Here is a 25,422-nt window from a genome sequence, read left to right as displayed (position 1 = left end):
GGAAATCGCAAATAGATACCACAAGTACTTCTTATTACTCTAAATTTATTGTTTGAATGTATGCTGTATTCAATAATATTCTTTATAAAATAAAAAAATTGCTGTTCATATAACAACCGATAATATAGCCACAATATCTACAATAATCATTTATACTTTGTAATAATCATCATTATTACTGCTATTTTAAATAATGTACATATACAGAAGGAGTTTGAAAAATCTCATTCCATGACTGATATTTTCTAATTTTAATTCAAACTCTTTAACTTTTCTTTAACTTTATGCATAATAAACAGGCCTACCGACGGTAAATTTAAATTTTTTTTTTAATTGTTGCTATTTATTTAGTATAAAACCAGTCATAATACCACATACCAAAAAAACCAGATATTTCTAAACATTTATACACAAGCACATTCATATTATAGTTGTATACACGTAGTCTTTGTGTATAAGTAGAAAAACAAAATTTTCAATTGCAATTTTTGAGAGAAAATGAATTTTTCATTTTTTTTTGTAATTTACTTTTCTCTGTAAATGCATTTTCTAATTTATACACAATATAAGTATTTAAAGAAAAAAAAATACAAATACCGGACTGAATTTTATTGCAATTTTCCTTAATTTTCTAAAATGAAAGGCATTCTATGTTATCAAGTCATACACTATTCCATATGACGTGTACGCATATTATCCTTTATATTTGTTAGTATGGAGATTTAACGCAATACACATAATATGTATGTGTTTTTGTGGTCATGATGAATTTTAGGAAAAATATTAGGTCCAAGAATTCTAAAAAAATTGCGTACCTATAAGTATATTTTAGGTGTATAATTTTTGCACTATGATGTAGAGAGCTGCTTTTAAATGAAAAGAATTAATGTTATGGAACAGTTTCGAATCATTTAGAAAATAGTAATCTGAAATAAGTTTTTGAAAAATTTAGGATAATTTTGATTTAAGCAGAATAAGTTTTGTGAAAAAATATTGAATTTTGAATTAGTTTACTAAAATTAATTTTTTTGATTAAAGTATTTTGTGTCATGGTTGCAAAGATGAAATGAATAAAATGAAAGAGAATGATTACGATCAAATATTCTGTAACATAGTTACTAGCCCAAACTACTTTGAAATTTTTGCGTTTTACGTTTACACAACATTAAGAGCCAAGGAATTTAGTAAGAATTTAAGTAAATTAATTGAATTATTGAGAAGTGATTTGTGTGATATTGTAGCGAAAGGCAACTAGCGGTTATATGAGATTTTAATCGTATGATTTATTACATATACATACGTATAAACATTGGCCTCCTTAAAAACACAAATAAATTTTGTCAAAGAACTTGCCTATAATTAAAATTATTAATTTTTTCCAAACTAATATCGTCCGTTTAACAAAATAATAAATTGAAAATATTTTCCATTCCTTTCGAAAATAATCGGCCAGATTGATTGAATATTTTTATCAAAAATCTTTTTATTCAAGACAAAGTCGATAATATTTTCGCATTACAAAAAAAAACTTTATTTTTTTTTTTAGAACAAAAATTTTATATCCTTAAGCTGATCGTATATACATGAAAGCAAACAAAAAAAAATCAATAGATCTTGTGTTTATTACATTTTATACACACTAATTTTGAGGCCGAATATCTACACGCATTTAGGTTTTCAGATTTTTGGTTCAGTTTTGTGGTAAATGATATGTTAACTTTATATAGTAATTGTGGATATCTTTGGTGAAAGCAATTCAGAAAGTAAAATCCAAAAAAAAATAAAAACCAATAAATATAAAAGGAATAAAATAGTTTTTGGACAGAAAGAAAAACTTAAAACTTAATACAAATTTGTAATAATATGAGGTTTTACAATATTTATGTATGTATGTACATCTAGACATTTCATGTACCTATAGACGTAGAAATAATTTTCATGTTCAATGCCTAAAAATTTTATGTGCATGCGTATGAATGGTAATGAACTGATTTTTTTTTTAAGAATTTGGAATATATACCATAATATACATGGTGTGCGTTCATATATAGAGTTCTTTTTGTAGAAAAAAAAATTCTCTCACTTTTATTTAGAATTAAAATATCTATTTCTTAATGTAAATCAAGTTATGAAGCGTGTCCTTTTAATGTAAAAGCAAAATATATGCATAACACCCTTTGATATGAATTCGACATATTTGATATAGGATTTAAGATTTTTTACTATATTATTTTGTCAATTACATTACAATATTTAGTTTTGAAGCAATTGCATAAGATACAATGGATTATAAAGCTCTTGCCCGGTAAAAAGCTTGATGAAAATTAAATAATCATGTTTCATTTTATTCTGAAAGATTATGGTGACTAAACAAATTACTCATAAATTCATGTTTCACAAAATATTGAGAAAAATCACAAAAATTTTAATATGATCTGTTAGAATTAATAAACACTATATAATATATGCACATACATATATGTATTAACATTATCCTAACCAAATGTGGGCAGATAACAGAATTCTTGAATCTTTTTATCTAATTTTTACAATACAAATAATTATTTTTAATTTATACACAATCTAAATATTTTTGAAAACCACATGAAGCCAATTTAAATTCTAATAAGCAGTTATCTATATACATACCTACATAATATTCTATAATTAATGACATACATACATACATGGAATTTTAACATAATTTTGTATTAGATGAATTAATTAATTGAAAAAGTCAATTAATTTTAAATAAATATTCGCATATTATCATACATACATATCTACTCCATATAATAATTATAATATTTTATAATAACTCTATTTATTTATTTATTTTATTTACAGATATTTTCAATTATTATTAAAATGTAAAATACAATTCGATTAAAAAATTAATATATAAAATATAAAAAAAAATTCTCATTAATAATATTTGATTTTACCGTCAAAATATTTAATTAAAATCCAATCAAATTGCGTCTAAAAAATACCCCGACTCTGATTAAATCAAAACAAATTTATAATAATAAAAAATTTAAAATGCATTTAACAGCTAACACTAACCCTACGGGGAATAATAATAACAATAACAATGGAAATAATAACAATTCATCTGGCAATAATAATAACAATAATAATAATAACAATAATAATAATAATAACAATAATAGTAATGGTAATTCAAATTCAACTGGTTCAAATGGAACAAACAATTCAACAGAAAATAATACACCACCAACAGCTGCACAACTTTTACAAGAAGCATATACAAAAATGACATCAGATATATTAGCGGAACGTACACTTGGTGATTTTTTATCAGAACATCCTGGTGAATTAATACGAACTGGTAGTCCAATGTTCGTTTGTACAGTATTACCACCACATTGGCGATCAAATAAAACATTACCGGTTGCCTTTAAAGTTGTAGCATTAGGTGATATTGGTGATGGTACAATGGTAACGGTTAGAGCTGGTAATGATGAAAATTATTGTGGTGAATTAAGAAATTGTACAGCTGTTATGAAAAATTCTGTTGCCAAATTTAATGATTTAAGATTTGTTGGAAGAAGTGGAAGAGGTAAGTTTATTTAAACACATATATTTATTTGTAAATAAATTAAATTCCTTTTGCATTTATAAAACTAATTGTGTTGATAAGGGCGTAAAATTTGAATATTTATTATTTCTATTAAAATTAAGGTTAATTAGTAATGCGCCTTGATTTGAAAGTTTTTGAAAGTTTACGAGTGACACATAAAACGTAATGGGTTAATTTCAAAATATTTGCATTCATTAAAAGTCAAAAATATATGGAAACTCGAAAGCAGAGTTTTGAGCTACTGCAAGCACGTTCAGGGTCAAAGTGGAACATTTAAAAATGCTGTATAGGTTTGATATCCAAGTCGAAATCGGAAATCAAAATCGGAATCACTTCACTCCGCATTTCCATCGCATAAGGTGCTTTGTATAAGTTATTATCGATTTCCGTAATACATTTTTTCGGACAACATAGCGTATAGGTTGATTTTGGTACCTTGTTTATTTTTAGAATATTTCGGTATTTTCGTAAATTAAATATGTGATTCGGTGCACTAAACCTTGTAAAATTGTGTATTTGTTCTCTAAAAATTTTAACACTCAACTTCTCAATTTATATATGCATTATGCAACTGGTTAAAAGAAACTTATTTCATAATAATACATACGTTCCAATTAAACAATTCTGAACGTCCTAGTCTCATAACTAATAAAAATATTAATAAAAATCTGATGTGGTCAGCACATAACCGACCGCAATGTGTATTGTCTAGTTAAGTGGAAGTGTTACAGAATATTATAAAAATGTCTGTTAAATACTTCTTTCCAATTTTTAGGACATTAGTAAGCTTATAGTTAACATACCTAGAAAAATGTAAATTTGGCTCTTAGTAGAGTTTCTCTTTGTGCCACCCGAATTCCCTGAAATGCTCGCCAGTTAGTTTCGGTAACAACCAGAACTCAAATATCAAATTTCAAGAAACTCCATCAATTCGTTCCGTAGATATGGTGAAAAATGTAAAATCGGCCCGCAGTTCAGTTTTCGAGCCCTGATCTTTCCAAAAAATTTACATGTTCATTGTTTTAATACAAGGAATTCAAATATTAAATTTCAATGAAATCGGTTGATTATTTCTCTTTATATACACAAAAATGTATATTTGGCCCGTAGTAAACGTCCAGTTGCCGATGCCTGATTTGTTCCAAAAGCTAGGAATTTTCACGGACGGTCAAACAAAGCTCATATATGAAATTTCAAGTAAATCGGTTGAATATTTTCTTCAAAATGGTGAAAAATGTAAAATCGGCCCGCAAATCAGTTTTCGAGTCCTGATCTTTCCAAAAAATTTATATGTTCATAGTTTTCATACGAGGAATTTATATATTAAATTTCAATGAAATCGTTTAATATGAAATATACACAAAAATGTATATTTGGCCCGTAGTAAACGTCTAGTTGCCGATGCCTGATTTCTTCCAAAACATACGAATTTTTGCAAACGGTCGAGCTGAGCTTATATATAAAATTTCAAGTAAATCGGTTGAATATTTTCTTCAAAATGTTCAAAAATGTAAAACAGGCCCGCTAAAAAGTGCAGTTCCCGAGGCCTGATATATACCAAAAGTTGATCGATCCGTGCCATGGCGGAAACAAACTTACATATAAAATTTCATCAAAATCGGTTCAGCCGAACTTGAGATACACGCGTGCACACACAGACCGACAGACCGACAGACCGACAGACCGACAGACCGACAGGTTGCTAAAAATAGTGTATTTACCCTACTATGGAGAAGTGCGTTCCCACCGAAAACTCGATATGCAAAATTTGTTGCCATCACATAACCTACCTATTGTTTACACAATACGGTCGGTAAAAAGTGATGACTCTGTGAAAAAATATCTTTTATAGTAATGACAGTTTCAAGCACATTATATAAGAACACATTCACGTGAAACACATACAAATACAACAGCACGTTATAGAAATGAAAAACCACATAAATCTTATTAACTCATTTCAAGAAAATATTGTGACAAAATCAGAAAATATGAAATTTAAGGTAAATACAAATTCACCTATACCTACTTATTTCTTCAACATAATATAATTGCATACCTTGTTGTTAAACTCCTTTGCAACAATAATTTGATGAAAAAATACATAGGCGGGTTGAGAATTGATTATATTATTGATGAAATAAAACGGAAGAAACAGAGGAAATGGGAAAATAAGATGAAAATTTTTACGTTAAAAGAGTACGTTTTCGATTGAAATACAATTAAAAAATTATTAAAAAAGATGGGTAGTTGAAAATAAAAGGTACAAATTTAATAATTAAAATAACTTCCTATATCACCTGCAGGTGACAAATTTTATTTTTGACATTATGATATTTAAGACACCATATACATATTCGTAATATTATAAAAGCTAAGGTGAAAAAATCCGGAATATGAAAATAATTGAACGGAAATTTAATTTTAATTGAAAATTAAAGGTCTTATTTTTAGTGCAAATACAGATAGGCTTGTGAATTCAATGAAGTTTTTTTTATGCGTATTAAGTGTTTTTATGTGGAGGAACTGGAATATAATTGGAATAATTTGTGCTATAGCTTTAAAATAGTTGAACCGATTTTTGAGGGGTTCGGGCTGGTTCAGATGTGGCGCGGGAGAGAAGAGATCCGGCGGTACCATAGCGGGCTTAATTTGCCTATATGTTCCCTTCGGGGAGCCGCGACAACCTAACCTAACCTTTATAATAGTTATTTAAAGTTTCGGCATATTGCAGTAATGAGCAGTAATGGTTTGTAAATCCGTATTTGTGAAGGTTTTGTGTATACACAAACAGGATTAGTACAAAATTCTTGACTTTATTTTAAGCATATTTAATATACTGTATTAGTTAGCCCTTACTTTTTCGGAATAATTGTATGATTTCGTAACATTTGGTATTTTGTATGGGAAAATCCATCTATTCCTCATTTTTTTACGCATTAGCAACATTGTACAGTATTGACAAAATTTTAAAGTAAACTATTACAGCAAAAACCTTTATTTGTTCCACGAATTTGCGTAATTGTTACCTCATATTTTCATTTGTTAGATTTTCGGTCGAATTCGTAAAGAAATCTGACGGAAATAATGATAATTTGGTATTATGTATGGTGAATACAATGATTATCACCATTTGATAAAATTGCGGTACATTATAAGTCTATATGAGCTAAAATTTAATGTATGCGATGAAAGCATTATACCTTATTTGTTTATAATATTTTGCCCGTTTATTACCAATATCCCGTGATATTGAGGTAATAACTAATTAATATAAAAAAATAACGTAAGATCAAAGTGTATACATAATTTTTAAGCAATGCCGTAATTTTTACCAAAAATTTAACAGTCACACAAATTAGATTCATTAAATAATTTCAACATTTTCATTATTGCTATCACTATAAAAAAAAATTGAAATTCTATTTTCAATTTGTAGTATAGTGATAGCAATAATGAAATGGTTATAACCAACTTTAAGTGATTCTTGCTTCTAGACAAAGAATTGCTTTCATATTTTTAATAAATTAATAAGTGTTCGGATTAAATTTCGATCAATATAATGAAATGACAGCACAATGCATATGAAAGTTAAAATTTGCAATTTTCTAGTTCATATAAATGCAATTTATTAAAGTGCCTAAATTTAAATATTCGTAAAAGCCGTTTTATTGCTAATAACTCAACTCTTTATGTGTATATTAAAATTTTATAAGCGTGTAAACTATGCACTTAACCCTTTTTTTAAAAAAACACACTTTGTATTATTTCCATTAAAAATTTTACACAATATTCTTTAATAAATTGTTAAGATTTTCATTAAAGCGATTATACGAACTAATTAAAATAATTATATTTATATAAAATATTGCATGTACATGGCAAGGACCATTATAGAATTAGATAAAACATTTTGAAAATTAAAATAATTTAAAAAAAAAATAATTTTATTTGAGCACCCCCACCCGATTTATCTTAATAAAATATTTTTATCTATTGTTTTATATTTTCATTCATTATAAAATATAAAAAGCGACCACTTAAATAATTTAAGAGTTTTAAGGATGCTTTTTAGCTGTTACTATTCTTTTCCTCTACCTATTTTTTGTTTTTAGATAATTTTTGTAAATCTATACATAGCTATACACTTTTTGTATAGAAATTTGGTAAACTTTTTTGAAAGCCATTTTAGTTAATTCTTATTTTGAAAAGAACATTTTTTTTTCATTTATCAACTTTTTCTGATTAAAATGGACAAAAGAATAACAACAAAAAAAAAAAAAACAGAGTAGCTAAACAGTCTGAAGAGTCTTAAGTGCGGTGAAATATTTTTGTTAAATAAATATACACTTTTGAAGTCCTCATACAATAATTACAGTCGTTTTTTCTCCCAGATTTTTATTAAAATTATTTTGAAACAATATTTCATACGAGTTTGTATACCCAAAAAAAAAAAACCCGACCTCGAGATTTTATTGTATCTTTTATTTTTTCTCCAAACATTAAGAGTGATTTTTGAACTTGTAAAAATTATAACTTTTTTACAAAGTGAACTTAATTATCCTGATTTAGTTCAAGTGTTATCCCATTTTCTATTTTCACAATAAATATTTTATTTTGAATATTTTTGCATGTATTTTATATGTTGAACAGAATAATTTATAAGTATATAACAGTTTCATATAAAAAAGGGTAAGAGATGATTTTTATTCGAATGCAATTTTTGTTTATTTGTAAATAAAAGTAATTTAAATTGTTTAGCGAAGATTACGATAAGCTGATTAAGTTCACAAAAATTTCAAAGCATTTTAAAGAACAATTTAATAAATCTCTTCAGCTTAAAATTTTCTACAGTAAGTGGTGAAGCATTTATTGTTGGAGTTTGAATACTTGGTTTGAATGTCACTAAAAAATAATTTAAATTTTTAAATTGATTGGGAAAAATTCTTTATTATAATAATACTGTTATACTGCTTCCACGTATATATTCCACTTATTCCAAAATACAGTGGGGATTAGAAAAATTAAAACAATTTTAAAATTACAAATTTAACGAATTAAAATTTTATTTTATTCCGAACTAATAGGAATGCTCACATAGAAATGCAAGTTTTAGTTTTGTAACTATTTGATTGTTAATTTGTATTCCATAGCTTTCATTCAAGAGCTCATACATGCAACTGTATGATCAAACCATCAAACGATGATAAAAGCCATCAAACAGTTTGTAATTTTTATTTAATGCATTCCATTTGCATTAACACGGTACTTTAGTTACTTAGATGTGCGCTCAAATAATTACGCAATGTCTCGCTCAGCTCTTAATTGTAGTGTTAGTTAAATAAATTAAACATACGTGTATATAGGTATATCAAATTATATTGCAATAATGATGCATATTATAACGAAATGAAGCTGTTTAAAAAATTAAATACTTTTCAGAGTTTTTAAATTTTACAGTCATCCTCTTTTGATTTGTATGGTATTTAATTTTGATGAAAGTTTTTTCGTTCAAAATCCACAATCTGATTTCGTTCACTAATTAAAATTGTATTGCTAAATAAATAAAAGTCGTATTGCTTGTTAAACTGAATCACTAACATTAAGCTTCCTTTGAGAGGCCTGCTAGAATGATATAAGCTTAATATAGGTTTGAACATGTTGAACATTTTATGTCCATGTTAATTTTGTTGCGTCAAATTTGAATTTCATTTCAAATGACTCCCTTTTGTTTTAATGACTAACATTGTATATAATATATATATATATATACTTACAAATACAATATATGTGCGACATAATGTAAAATGCCAGAAAATTGAGAAACAAAAGCAAGAAATAAAAAGTGCAATACAATAAAATTATTTTAAATGTCAACTTTTAACTTCCGCAATGACAGTAAAGTGAAATTTTATGTTTCAAAAATAATTTTTAATTTAACTAACTTTATATATACATAAATAGGTAAAATAATAATAAAAAGAAAAAACAAAAAATTTATAATATTTTATCAGATTTGAGCAAAAATATTTATTTTTAATGCATACGACATATTTGACATACTTACACATAAAATTCATATGAATACGCTCTTACTCTAAAAGCGGTATAGTTATGTGTAGAGTGCAGTGATAAATGTAACATGCGACATAAGAGTTAAAAGCTGTATATTTAAGTAATATAAACGAATTTTGAATGCGATAAAAAAAATAATTTTTATTTTACTGTGCTATTTTTTTGTTTTGTTTTCAAGAATTAAATGAGTTTTCCATTTTAAATTTTGTGATTTTGTAATTTTTTGAATTCTTATATATACACACATACATTAAATAGCAAAACTTATATATCGCATTTAAATAGACAGAACAATACTCTGACTGCATTTACATTATGCCTATAACATCTATTCGTATATGCATTCTGCCATGCTTCAAAATGCAAAATTTTCAAATTGCGATTTAAATGAAAGATAAAAATAATAGTCAAAACAACGAAAAAAAATATTTAAAATGATTTCAAAAACAAAATTTAAATTCTATAAAACTTGGAAATTCGTGAACATTTTTTTTCATTTTATATTGAAAATTAAGAGACTTTCCATTTTGTGATACGGGGTTCCTCCCATACTTATTACAATTATTCAATTATGGTTAAAATATTTTTTTTCAATTTATGTGAATTAAACTAACCCTTAACCTATACAATTACTACGAAATCGTAACTAATTAATAAGAATTTCACCCAAAATTTTTCAATTCCGGTCATATTTGAAATTTTTAGCCTTTTGGACATATTGTGCTCTTTTTAACCCTTTGGTTTTTAACTTGGAGCACTTTCAAAAAGTATTTAGCCCCTCTTTTTAATAGCTGTAAGATGTCAAGCTCAAAAACAGAACACTCAACATTATAATTTTAAAAAATTATGAATGCAATCCGTAATATTGATCATTATTGTATCAACAGTTTTATTTCAAAATCTCAGTGCATGTTTTACAAATCAGAAACTGCAAATAGTGAACAGCATAAACTGCAAAATATGCCATAGCTGACTATGGGACTGACTATGCAAAATTTCTGTACTGTGTTTTCAATATTTTCTAAGATATGGCCAAACTACTATTGAAGTTGTATGGCTGCTACCAGATAGAGCCAAGCAATTTCAACGACTTTTATCAAACACGTTGGCCCTAATATATTCGCTTATGTGAAATTTCAACATTACAGATTTTATAGTTTCTGAGGTATAGCTAAATAACTTTTGAAGTTGTATGGTAGCTACCCGAACCGGTACCCCCGATCATGTCCAATTTAAATAGAGTTCTGGCATTAATAATAATAAATCATTTGTGAAAATTTGGTGAACTTAGCTCAATTAGTTTTTTAGTTATCGTTAGGACGGACGGACAGACGGACGGACAAAGTGAAATCGGCTCAGAATTCGGCGTTGATCAAAAACATAAACTAAAATCTATATCTCAGACCATTATTTCTTAGCGTTACAAACGGTTAGGCAAATTTAGTATACCCTTCGAACATACGTTCGTACCGGTATAAAAAACGAAACTCAGAAAGATAAAAGATTTTTCAAAAAGCATTTCCAAAATTGTATATGTACTTGAAAATATTTGAATTTGGTCCTTTTGGGGTCTTTTTTAAAACTGAAATTTAGACCTTTCTAAATTTTACTGCTCCCAACACTGATTCCTGTATTTGAAACTGCATACAGATATTAAAGGTTGAAAATATCAATAATACAAAAAAAAATATCTATGTATATTTGTTATATTTTGAACATTTACGTTACGTCACATCTGTAATATATACATATATACAGAATTTATAGTAAGATATGGATATGAGTAGATTTATATTTATATTATATATTTTACATTTTTATTTGTAAATTGTAAATAAAATTAAATTGCCGAAATAATTGCATTTTAGCTGTCTTTCATTTGAATTCAGTGTAAATTTTAAATTAAGTAATTAAAAATAATATGTGTAATATATATACATATATATACATAAAAATATACATTATTATATAATGTGCGTAGATACTGCATATGTTCGTAATACGAACATCTATTAAAATCGTTGTTTCAAACCACGATATTTATACATGCAATACAAGTACATCATACTTACACGTTATATAATTATTAATATAAAATTGTCCTTTAATATTATTAAATTATAGAATAAAATATATGGACATACATATATACATATACAAGTTCAAATTTTTTCTAATATCTGGATTTGAAACAATCCAAATTGAAATTTTTCCTATAAAAATTTATTTCTAATTTAACATTTGCATGGATTTTATATTTCTAAAAAATACAAACAAATAACAAAAACGAAAAAGAAAAATAAATTAGTTTTAGCGTTATTAATTTGATTTTTAATTAAGTTTCAAATACATGTAGAAATTGTTCAAATTATACACGTTCAATTAAAAATATATTTTAATTATTATTATTCGAAAATATGTGCATATTTTTAAAATGTTAAACAATTTTAGTTCGAAAATCTAATACCGAAATTCCAAAGCATTTATTAAATTCACAAGTGAATAATTAACTCAATCAATTATTTAAAAAGTAGTTAAAATCTTGTCCATTAGATGACAAATAAATGTTTTACAAACAACTTTACAAAAAATTAACAATTTGACAAACTATTTTGCTTATATTGTTATTGTACGACCGCCAAATTCTTAAACTAGATGCCGATTCTTCTGGATGTTGACATAACAAGAATATAATTTACTATGGACTAGTTTAAAATCAGCGGATATGCATGATTTTGTAAAAAGGCAATACTTAAATTCGCATTTTGATTTGGTTTCAAATAAGAATTTGGTTGTACGTTGTATTTTCAATGATTTATGAAAATTTTATAAAAAACCTTTTCTTTATTTATTTGTTATACCGTTAATATACCTTAGAAAACACATATTTAGGATTTATTTAGTATAAACCTCAGGTATTAGGTGTATTTTGTACTGATAACACTTCCTTCAAAGTATTGTTGAAGAAATTTAACTATATAAATAGTTTCTTTTTCTGAAATATAAAGCTATTAGCTAAATTATTAGTTACAAATCATATTGATTTTTTAAAAAGTATGTAGCGAATTTTGTTTTTACCTTTCTTATTTATATAATTATATTATATATTATATTTTCTTATTTATTATACACATTATAGACATATAATGTATATTATGTATAGATATTTTTGTCCTCTCGCTTGCATCAGTAACTGCGTTTACTTAACATATTATGCTTATATATAAAATCAAGTATACATAGCTGACGTGACTCAGTTGACTATAGTTTTCTAGATATTTTACAGAATGTAACAGGCTAAATATTCCATAAGTCCAGTGCTTCTGTATACAAAATTTTTTTCATTTTATGTTTTTATATTCGTGTTAGCGATAGTAGCTATAATTTTCTTTTATTAAATAAGTTGAAATGTCGTAAGTGAACTTCATTTTGAACTATGTATTACAGAAAATTATTTTTCTATAATAATTTTTTTTCCAACAAAAACAAATTTTTTGCTTTATTATAAACAATAACAACTACAATAAACTCGATTGAATAATGTACACTATCATAAGTCCCGCACATACATATGTGCGGGACATTGAGCCATCCCACTTTCTATTGATTCCTCAAAAAAAAAAAAATTAAAAACTTACATGAAAATGTTTTTTCTTTTATTGCCTCAGAAATAAATGACTCCCAAAGTAAAACAAAATAAAACTTTTTTGTTTCATTATTTTAAAATTTTTTTTTTTGATATTCTAAAAATTTTTATTATTTCGGAAGAATCGTGAGTAGACAGTTGAAAAACATTTTACTCTCATTTCTGTATAACACTTTCATATTTGTGGTTCGTTAAAGGCAATTTGTTAAAAAATTATTGTACTGCTTCCTAAAACACTTACTCAATTTAATATGATTTAAATAGTAATGGTTATTTATTAGTTTTAGGATGTAAGCTAAATTTTAGTGGGAAAACTGAATTTCAAGTAAATTTTAAATTTATTTTTGAAACAAAAAAGTAACACTTGGAACTTAATTAGTTGTAGGACAAATAAAATTGCTAATTAAGTTACTGTTTATAGCTATAGAATTACAAAAATACTTATTTTGCAAGGAGATCGACACGGCAATTTATAATTGAATCAGAACTAAATAGTTTACAATTATTAATAAATTATCTAATCACGAAAAATATTTTATTGCATATCTGCACTCCTATAAATAGGCAATTATTTCTAGTCAATAATAATATTCTGTTATAAACTGTACGATATTAACTATTCTCTCATCATACAGTTTAAGAAGCATTCTAGTCACACTTTTATAATTTAAAATTTTTATATTTTTTAATTGTTTTCATATTAAATTTAGCTACATTATTTTTACATTAAGTATTGGTGAACATACATAATATGTAGATGTTCTAGCATAGAAATTTTGCTCAATATAAAATCATTTTCAACGGAATAAATAATATTTCTATAATATCAGAACATTTTTTGTATATTGATAAAAATGTTATCCATGCGTTGCTCTATTTTCTGTGGTAAAACTGGGTGGGATTTTCTTTTCCTATATAAAAGTTTATTATTATTGTTGTTGTTGAAATTGTCATGCCACATATAAGTTTAATTTCATATACAGTACAATACACAATATTTTCAATGACATAGGTATACATACACATATCACAAATTTATACAAATACATATACATATATAATATTATAATGCGTATGTTGTACAAATACAGCGTTCTTCTAGAATCGGTATTGATAAATCCTATATAGTAGATTCAATTTCAGTTTACTTTATTTTCAATTTAAAAAGAACAACAAGAAAATTTAAGAGAAAAAAAACAAAATAGCTATTCACGCTTTAAACAATAAGCCGCGAAATTGTGAAGATGGGTTTGTATATGTGGCATAGAAAAATAATAATTTTTCTTATTATTTTTTCTCTTGTTTTTCTCATCGAGGTTCATTTAATATGAAAAACTGACTCTTCTAGAGATTATCTTACTAAATTAAAATACATGCACACATATATTATAAAGTGTTTATGCACACACATATATGTAGGTGCAAAAATTAATATATAAATATTTTTCTAATTTAAAATTTACTCTATTTTCTGCAATATATACGAAACTATTATATACGAAACTATATATTCGAGAATTGAGAAAACTATTAAAATTTTATATGAAAAATAAAGTTAGAGAATTCACTAATAATATTTTTAGAACAGCTGCTATGTAGTATGCTACTACTTCTCTTATTCGATATATCTACGTATATTGGTATGATATATATAAATAATGCTCTCGTGCTTTTGGATGATGAATTTCAATAAATACTTAATATAATATATACCTGCGGCAAATATACCACATTTTAAACGTGTGGATATATACAAACGTACACGTTGTGTATGTTATATTTAAATAAAATTGAAAAATTTTATTGAAAATCAGTATGTATAATAATTATATTAGAAAATGATAATAATGATAATAGAAAGAAATGAAGAAAATAAATTCAATTGAGAAACAGGAAATTGAATATTTTATAAATATAATCATATAAGTGTAGATTTTTCATTATAATAATTGTGTATATTGTATATTGTGAAAATTTCCACATACAACACAAAATCATACATGTATACATAATATTCGGTGTATGTTATATTCACAGTTTTAAAATTTGTTCATTTTATATTCAATTGAAAATAATAATTATTTCAGATGCAGTATATAGCAAATTATAATTATACATTCACTATTAAATCTTGAAATTTTGTTGTAAGTATATTAACTAAAAGCAATATGTGTATAAATACATGCAGGATAATGGAAAACAATCTAAAATTAAATTGGTATATAAATGGTATAAGTATATAGGGTTTTAAATTGGTTTTGGTCTTATTCTTTATGGTATATATTTATATTTTTCATATATAATATGTAAAATTATCATGGTATATCATTTACTTGTAGAAGAACGCGGTGATGTTTATTTCTTTTAAGCCGCCAAAAAGCTTCATATGATATGATTGCATATACATTTACAAATATAAATGCATCTTACTGATATATCTTTAATACATAGATATGCAATTCAGTTTTAGATTGTAAATTATACAGGAGAATCGAAAAATTAAAACTTATTTACAATATAGAATACAATAGATATACATTGTATATATGTTATCATTCACATATAGGTTATTTGTTCGAACATAATTATTATAGATATTTAGTCCTTAACATAGATTTTAGTATAAGTACAATACACATACATACACACAAATTCTATTTACATACACAAAATTTTAGATTATTATTTTTAGATTGTTTTATTGGATTTGGTATTTAGTGCTCTGATTTCATTTAAAAGGAATGTATATATATGTATGCCGTATGTATGTAGAAGAATAAGTAAGAAAAAATAAAAAAAAAAATTTAAATTATTATAGCTAGAAATAAATGTTGACTATTTGTGGGCTTTACTTAGGCTTCACTTGTGTTTCACCTCAAACCGAATTTCAGAGGGTAACGTGGTTTAAGTTGATTTTTGGGGAAAATTTTCTTTAGTGATAATGATAGTTTTATACAATCTAAGTATTTTTTTTTTCTAAATGTTATGTAGGTATATGTATGTGTATATCATGAATTTTCTAAATATAATAGAAAATTCTTTGTATAAAATGTAGAGTGTACATTATGTATTTGTGTATAACATTATTGATAATAATTTGTACACATATTTGTTATTGGTATTTGAAAAGATCATTATTTATGAAAGTATATTGTAGGTGGTATTTGGAAAATATGTTTTGGGTAAGAATATAAAAAGATTTTTAATACTAATTAATTGAATTTATAAAAGCTTTAGAAATATAAAACTTTTTTGAATTGTTGTGATATTGAAATTGCATTGAATAAAAATAATAACAAGTCAAGAATTTTTTTATTTCGTTCTTTCATAATTTTAGTAAATGAAAAATTATTAAAACTGAAATTTTAAATGTTAATAATTTTGAGAATTAATAAAAATAATAAATTTTTAATTTTATTAGAAAAATTAAATGTGATTCAATGATAGTGTATATTAAAAATTAGAAAAACAATTTTGTCAATTTCCTTCATTTCGACTTTTTTGAATTCGACTCGATATTTTTTGTGTTTAAAACTTCGACTCATGTGCTATGAATAAATAGCAATTCTAAATATTAATATTGCCTAAAAAAAAGTATCATTTGTCAGCTCTTATTTGGAATGAGTTTATATAACACAATGGAGTTGTAAAAACTCAAATCATTTAAATTATAAATAAAGTTAGTTCAAATTAATGGTTTGTAATGTAGCACTTTTCCTTCAGAAAGTGAAAACACTGCTTTTAAGAGCAATCTTAAAGCAGTGTTTTCACATTATTCAAATGACTTTCATTCATATAACGAATTATTTAGAAAATTGCATACATTTAGGATAACGAAAATAAAACAATTATAAGAAGCGTTAGTATAATGCTCGAATTCAAGGGTTAATTGCGTGAGCTAAGAAAACTAATTATATTTTTTAATGACATGGCATTTATCGCTTACTTTCTGCATTTAGAAAAATTTGGAAAAGGTTGTAAAGTTTACGAAATTCGAGAGGCAATAACTTGAGAGATAGTGTAGGTGGGTTTATTTTAACAGTTTTAACTGTTAATTTTAGCAGCCATTTTATCTTTTTAGTGTTCAATTGTACTGTACCACGGCACAAGAAGCCAGCCCCTACCTTTTGTGGCCCACGAAACTCATGGATGGGCATAGTGAAATTAAAAAGAACTTTTTCCAAATTTTTTTGCGTTAACACTTTTGCAAATGAGAGTTATTTGTACATTTAATATCAAAAAATTAGTTCTAAATAGTGATAGTTAAAGCATCAGAAACACTATCAATTATTAGAGAGATTTAAATGAAAATTCGAGCTGGCTCGAGTGAGAAGGAGGTATTTGACCATATTACGTGAAATATCGCCAAATTGTATTATAAATCGAATATCGTCAAAATATTATGTGAAACTACTAGTTCTTCTAAGGTAGAAATAATTGTTTTATTGCTAGATATTCATAAATTAATATATGTAAATATTGCTATATAAATTTGATTTCTTAAATTAATATAACAATTGAACTATTTTTATATTTTCTGCTTATAATTTATATTTCTGTCTTAAATGTCATGATATTTGCATGCAAATTAATTAATGTAATCCAAATTTAAACTCATAATTTAAAATTAGCACAAAAAGATTTCTCATTTAACTCTAAAATATTACCATCAAAATATTATCATGTAATTAAATAAATTTTAATCCTTTCCTTTATTTTACAAAAATCTATTGATGTATAAAATTAAAATGAAAAATTTTGTTAAATAAAATGTGTGTAATTCTATTTGTCTTAGTAATGCAATGAAGTAATAAAGTATTCATACGCAATAATACACCACACATACATCATTCATGTGTTGTATTGTTTTATTAGAAATTATAAAATAGGAAACGTTTAGATTAATTATTTTGTAAAATGATGAATTGCTTGAAATTTTCAGAGAATTTGATTAAAAAAAAAGATATTAATTGTTACGGAAATCCTTGGAAGATTCATTAATGTAGATATTTTTATTTACATTTACTATTGCTTTAGTTTGATTTAATTTAATATTGTATTGTATGCGTCATACATTATGTTTGATGGTATTAATTTATGTGTGTAGAAATAAGGTATAGTTATAAATTTTAAATCAAATATATTTAATGATTTCCTGGATCTGCGGTTTATAATCAGAATGCAATAAAAAATATTTACTCAGTGTTCCATTTTAAGTATAAAAGCTATAGGAATCTAAATTTAATCGATTTTAACCCTGTTTCCCTAATAATATAACCTATCCAGTAAATCTAATCAATGAGAAGCTACAATATGATTTAATTATTGTAAATAGTCATCCATTAAACTTTTTCATACATATTGATGCAAAAATATGGCAACTTTATGTTTAAATTTTCTGCCACCCTCTAATTAACTATAATACGGCTTGGAGCATTTTTAAATCTAAATAGTTTTGGCAGTGTGAAAAATACATGGAATGTATTAAAATAAAAGCTAGAATTGACAACAAACAATTCAAAAAACTTTAACTGGCTTCGAGCTTTAAGAACTTGCAATTTAAATTAGTCGTAATAGTTTTTTAAATTTTTGACATTTTCAACTTCCATCAAGCTTTTTTTTTGTTCTTACTAATTACCAATACAACCTGTAGTTATTTATTTCTTATTATTAATTCGTATAAGAATAACTAATGGAAATTCCTTTATACAGCTGCGGTACAGCTGAATAACGTAATCAAAGAAACGAGTCAACGCAGAAAAAAAAACAATTTTTTTAACTCTGTACTTCAGTTAGTAGAGCGTCCGCTTATAAAGCAGTAGGTCACTGGTTCGAGTCCAGTTCGAAGAGAAAAATTTTGATTCGTTCTTTTAATTAAATAATTCGTCTATTCTGCAGTTGTATGAAGGAATTTCCATTAGTTGTTTTATTTCATTAAAATTCATTTAAATGAAACACCTTGCAAAATTTTACAATCTCTCAAGAAGTTTTAATTTCTCAGTTTAATCAAAAGCAACATGAATGCAAAGTAAGAAAAACAAATCTTCACTAGGTTGATTTTCTAAGTCCAAATGTGGTATATGTCTCCTTCTTTAATAGAAAACATACTAAAATTATGCTGTAGCTAAATATGAAATATTTTAAAGCTAAATAAATATTGTTTTTAGTCAATCCATTTGAATATAGTTGAAAATGCTTTTTCCTATATAATAGCGGTAAGTTATTTCACACAAAATATTCAATATCCTTTTTCTTATACTTTATCTATACAAATATACCCATATATTTTTATGCCCACATACACAAATACAAAATATTATTAATATAAATGCATCAAAGAATATTTAATTTACAAAATCCTTGAGTTAAAGGAGCCTCAAATTTATATTTACTTTTAATACGTATAAGGTGACATAATGTACACAATATATATATATACATTCATATACATAAAATACGGATGTGTACATTTTAATTAAGACCGATATACATACCTTTATGGTACACCATCGAATATATTTTATTGCAAATGTGATGAAATGCTTATAAATTAGGATGTATGCATATATGCCTATTCTTTTATATTGTAGCAAATATTTATTGTTAGATTTTATGACACAAGAAATTGTAATTTATGTCAGAGGATATACGAAATATTAAAAGATTTTAAAATAAATACACAACAAAACTATATATATGTACTTAAGAATGAATTTGAGGTTAAAAGACTTTTCCGATTGTAATCCATTTTAGAAATATGCAAATAATGTTGATGAATTGAATGAATTATTTCTTAAAATTCATATATTAATTGAAATTTTACTACACATAACCTGAATTAAATGGTGGTAGATGCATCGAAGATTTATGTTTTCAATGTTATTCAATTTAACAACTTTGAAAATTAAATACGAAACGACAAATTTAAAATTCATTAAAAATTGTTGGGTCATGCATTAAATAAAAAATTTTAATCTTTTGTCTTATAAATATTGTGATGGAACAAATTTATGGCTACTAATTAGGATAGCAAGCATATTTTTATAAAGCATTTTCAAATTCAGCAGGTCATGTTAAATTATTTTACTACATAAGTGTAAGGTATCTCATTACAAGCCACAAAATTTAATGTAATCACTTTTAGTGCTGTTATATAAAGTTTTTACTAATTGGCTCCATAGAGTCAAATAGACTTATCCTCACGTGCGATAACGAATATTTGTTTGTTTTCCTTTTACAAATTTTTTTGAAAAACTCTTTAATTGAGAAATTATGGGTAATATTGAACATTATTTGTCAATTTAAATTAAAAGTAGACAATTATTCAATAATTTTCACTGAGTGAAATCTATAGGACCTGAAAATTTGATAGTGAGTTTGCAAATACAACACATTAAAAATTTTGAAGAGAGGAATTTTTAGAATAAAATAAACCCCTAAAATCCTAAGAATTCCTTATTTGCAAATTAAAATTGATAATAAAAAATTCTTAATGTGACCAATTTGTGCGAACAGAATTATTAGAAGCAAACCCTAGAACCTATGAAATTCCATGTATTTGAGATCTTGTTCCTTCCACGTCCTTCATCTTGTAACAATTTTCTATAATTATTGTAATTTTGCAACTTTGCAATTATACGAAATTTTAATACTTAATAATTTAAATTAATTTTGTGTTGAAATAGAAAAATTTAATTAAATTGGCAAATTTAATAAGAATTAGAAAAACAAATAATTTACACGCCTCTGTTGCAAATAATTCAATCAAATTACATCTATATATGTAAGTATAAAAAGATGATATTTTAAATATTCTAATTTAATGGTTTATGTCTACATACATGTTCGGTTTGAGGGTAAATTAAAATTTTCAATTTCCAATTTGAGCACAGTCATCAGTCAAATGAGAAACAATAAAATTTAAATGTTTATTTAATCGATATTCAAATAAAAAAGAAAAAAAAATATAATTATTTGTCTCTTTAATGACCTCTTATGGTCCTTCTATTACACTCACACACTGAAAGTGCTGTAATTATAAACGCCGATCTCTTCTATTTAATTTATCAAAACAAAATACCGCCTGATGTTTTACCAATCAACCAGAATTCCAACCACTTCCGAGGGTTCCGCAGTTTTTAATTTTTTGTGTGTCTCTCTCTCTCTTTATTCTTCACAGTTTAAAATGTTGTCTTTGCTTCCCAATTTGCTTTTTTTCTACCTGTTAAATGAATAGACGAAGGCGACAATGATGATGGTAGAAGATAATTCTTTTCGTGACAACGAAAGTAATTGCTTTCGTAATCATATAGAATTTAAAACAAAAATGATTTATAATAAACACAAATTTATCTATTTAAAAAAAAAAAAAATTTTTTTTTTAAAAAACAAAATTGGCGACATTTGACAAAAACGAAATGACTGAATGACTAACAAAAATTGTGTATTTTTTGAATTAAAATTGAGTTTGTTTGAATATGTTTGTGTACATGCATCATATACCCTTGTACATACCTGTGTTTATGTGTTTTCATTATGTTTATATCACGTTCAATATCGCGGTATAGAAAGGTGTAATTTTTTTTCTTATTTTGTTACTCTGTTTTTTCGTTCTCTTTTTTATTTTTCCATTTTTAGTTACGAAAATTTCGATTGAGCGTTAATTGCCATTTTAGAAAAGTTGACAATTTTCACATCATGCCATGGGATACCACAATCATGATTGCTGTTTTATTATATCCTTATTTTAGTATTTAATAAAAATATCCCTTTTTTTTTTGATTTCGTGTGTATAGAGTAAAATAAAATAAAAAAAGAATTACAAAATTTTTTATAATATGAAATCAATTTGGGGGTGATCTCATAAATTTATATTGTCGAAAACTGGGTTATTTTATTGAGTTCCATTAAAAAATGATGAACTATAAATTTTTGGAGAATTATGCTGTATTGACCCCGACGGCATAGTGCAGTCAATCATTCTGCTTGCAGGAAAAAAATATATTCGTTTTCGACTATTAAAATTTTTCAAAAAAAAAATTAGAAACTCAATCATGATTAAATCAAGATATAGGTATGTAAAATTCCACACAAATTTATTATTTGTTAAAACAAAACAATCAATAAAGCCTATTGAAAATGTCATTTCTTATTATAAGTAGGTAAAGTAAGAAACTCATGAGTGGTTCACACTCATGCTCACATGGCACGTATTTGCCTATAATCCACAAAAAATGTACACAAAATTTAAAAACAAACTTTGTTTTTAAAAGTGAGACGTTCAGTCAATAATTTGAGAAAAATTCAATCCAAAAAATGAATAATCTTATTGGAAAAATAAAATATCCCTGAGAAAAACGGAGAGAATTTTGATTCGAAAGTGAATAAAAAGTGAATTGAAAAAGCGAGATACACGATTAAGTTTCTAGTATTTTGGTTCAGAATTGTACGCGTTAGAAAAAAAGGCGTTCTGTTGATGAAATATATTAAATTTTTTTAACAGTTTAAGTTGAAAATTAATGCTTTTAAGAGTTTAAATGAATAAAAAATAGATTTTCTATTGAAATTACTCTTTCGCTTTGTACCACACTTTAAGGGCGAATATTAAAGTACAAGGAAGTTGATCGCCCATTCCAATTGGAAAAAAAAATATTTTTTTTTGTTGTTCCTTTTTATATTCAATTTGTTAATTTGGTTTTAGTTAAATTTTTTTTCGGGTTTTATTACCTTATTATAGCAATGAATTGTAGGTGATTAAAGCCCATTTTAACGCAAAAAATGGTGGTATTTGCTTTCACGCAATATGAACCGAAAATGTGAAAAAAATCTATTTTGGTTTGACATGCAATTGAAAACTTCCAACCAGGTTTATTTTTTGCCATTCTCTTACTATAATATAGCGAGTTTCTATACAATACTTACTAACTATATGTTTCATAAAAAAAACTACTATAGTGAAGTCAATTAACATGTTATAATAGTGAGTGATCAAAATTGACTATACGTGCAATAAAAATGAAACAACGTGTGTGAATCTATTAAATTGGCTCTACAATGTTATGTTGTTAAATCATAAAATAAAAAACAAAATGTCACAATAAAATATTTGAAAAAAATTCTGAACGAAAATAGTAAACATTTTTAACGTTTTTATTATAGTAAAATAAGCCTATATATTTTAACACAAATCATGCACGAACATATACGATATTCTTTTTAAAAACGCTCGTCTATCTTTCAATTGATTGGAATATTGGGAACAAACCAACAAACAAATTATATATATATGTATGCCCCTATGCCTACATCTGTAAATGCTTAAAAAAGGTGTCAGGAAACACTCCTCATGTCGATGCATTTTATTAGAATGTCATCAAACTAATAATCGATTTCATATTAAAAGTTTTGTGGCTTTATGATTTTACCACATTTAGGTGTTCAGTGAAAGAATTTGATGGTATAAGAAAATGAATTAAGTTGCGTTTTTCAAAGTTGTTTTCGTTTAGATTTTCTTTTATAGGTATTTGCATGTATATGGATTTGTACTTAACAATAAATCTTTAAAATTATTCGATATAAATAAACTATTAAAGAAAATATTTTCGATAATATTTTGAGGTCGTGAGAACTTAAACATGTGCTCATACAATAAAAATTTTACATGGGATTGTAAATTTCATTTCATAAAATTTTGTTTCGGAAGTCAATAACTTAAACGTATTTTATACAGAAATTTTTGTATTAACTTCTTATTGATTTGGATATTTTTTGTTACAAGAAATTCAGAAAGTAAATGTTTGAAACCATAGGACCCTGCATTTTTCAATTAAAGTTCTTAGTCCTTGTTAAAAATGTTATATAAACTGATTTAAAAATATTTCATCATACAACTGTAGAATAGATGGATGATGTATTAATATTATTAGTGTAATAGGCACAATATCTATTTATATATATGTTCTTGTGATTGTGTGTTGCAAATAGAAGATTGCATACAGCATCTTTTATAAAGCAATGTGAAGAACATTTCGTCGCCAATTTCTTCATACCTCTGTAGCTTAGTTGGTAGAGCGTCCGCCTAGAAAGCGGTAGGTTACTGGTTCGAGTCCAGGTTGAGGGGAAAAGTTGCTTTTCACTCGTTCCATTGATTACGTCATCAATCTATTCTGCAATTGTATGAAGAAATTTCCATTAAGTTAATATTATTAATGTAACAGGCACATTAATTATTAATTAAAAACAACTACACTTTGTGTTAGCAATTCAGTATATTCCGTCATCAGTTCAACAAGTAAAAGAATTGTTTATAACATTATTGTTTTATTTTTTAATATTCCGTTTGTAAAGCTAAGAAATGGAGGTCCGGGATACAGATACGAATTTAAAATCAACCAAATTATGCCTGTCCGTCTGCCTCTACGATAACTAAAAAAGCCATTGAGCCAGGATAACCAAATTATTACACTGCACGAAGAATTGTTATTACTATCATATTTACTTTAGATTCAATCATAGCAAAGGTTCGAGGAGCTGCTATGGAATACCAAAAATAATTAAATCATTAATTGTTTTTAAAAATATTTATTATAATAACAAAGTCATTAATAAACTTTAAAATCTCTAAAAGTCTATACACATTCACTAAATTTTTCATATTATATAAGTTTGGTATAGTGAGTAGACATCAAACAAATTCAAGAATTATCAGGTCATTCAAAAATTTCAACCGGCAAGTTCAAAAATTACTCAGATATAGTTATCTTAAAAATTTTTTTAAGCAACATTGGTTAAATTTCACTGGAGCATGTTTAGTATACCAGGACAATATTTCTACTAAAATATTAACTAGACCTTTATGAAACACTTGTTATTTATCATATAACCGTTGAATGACATAGAAATAATGATAGAGTCAATTCTATTGTTTCTCCTTTTTGTTTTGCTTTGGTAATACATACGAAATGGCAACTTCAAATCGGAGTGTTATACTGCATCTGTTTTTTAATATTTTTGTATAATATACTAAAAAAATGCCCATAAGTGGACTGAATCTGTCACAACCCTACTAAATCATCCTAAATACTTTTTCAAGCGATTT

The 25,422-nt window shown here is 25.6% G+C and overlaps 1 protein-coding gene across 4 annotated transcripts in view; it reads left to right on the top strand.

The window, feature by feature from the left end:
• LOC129618642 (runt-related transcription factor 3) overlaps positions 1 to 25,422 on the top strand; it is a 96,379-nt gene that overhangs the window by 49,384 nt on the left and 21,573 nt on the right. For all 4 annotated transcript variants that reach the window (XM_055533510.1, XM_055533508.1, XM_055533509.1 and 1 more), the window contains exon 2: positions 2,848 to 3,583. In XM_055533510.1, coding sequence (XP_055389485.1) covers positions 3,043 to 3,583 — 541 coding nt within the window. In that variant the 5' untranslated portion in view covers positions 2,848 to 3,042. The remainder of the gene's footprint in view (positions 1 to 2,847; positions 3,584 to 25,422) is intronic.

This window comes from Condylostylus longicornis, unplaced genomic scaffold (genome assembly GCF_029603195.1).
Source record: "Condylostylus longicornis isolate FDR11 unplaced genomic scaffold, ASM2960319v2 ptg000010l, whole genome shotgun sequence".
NCBI lineage: Eukaryota > Metazoa > Arthropoda > Insecta > Diptera > Dolichopodidae > Condylostylus > Condylostylus longicornis.
Note: the sequence above shows the minus strand (reverse complement) of the source record. Positions and strands in the feature narration are given on the sequence as shown.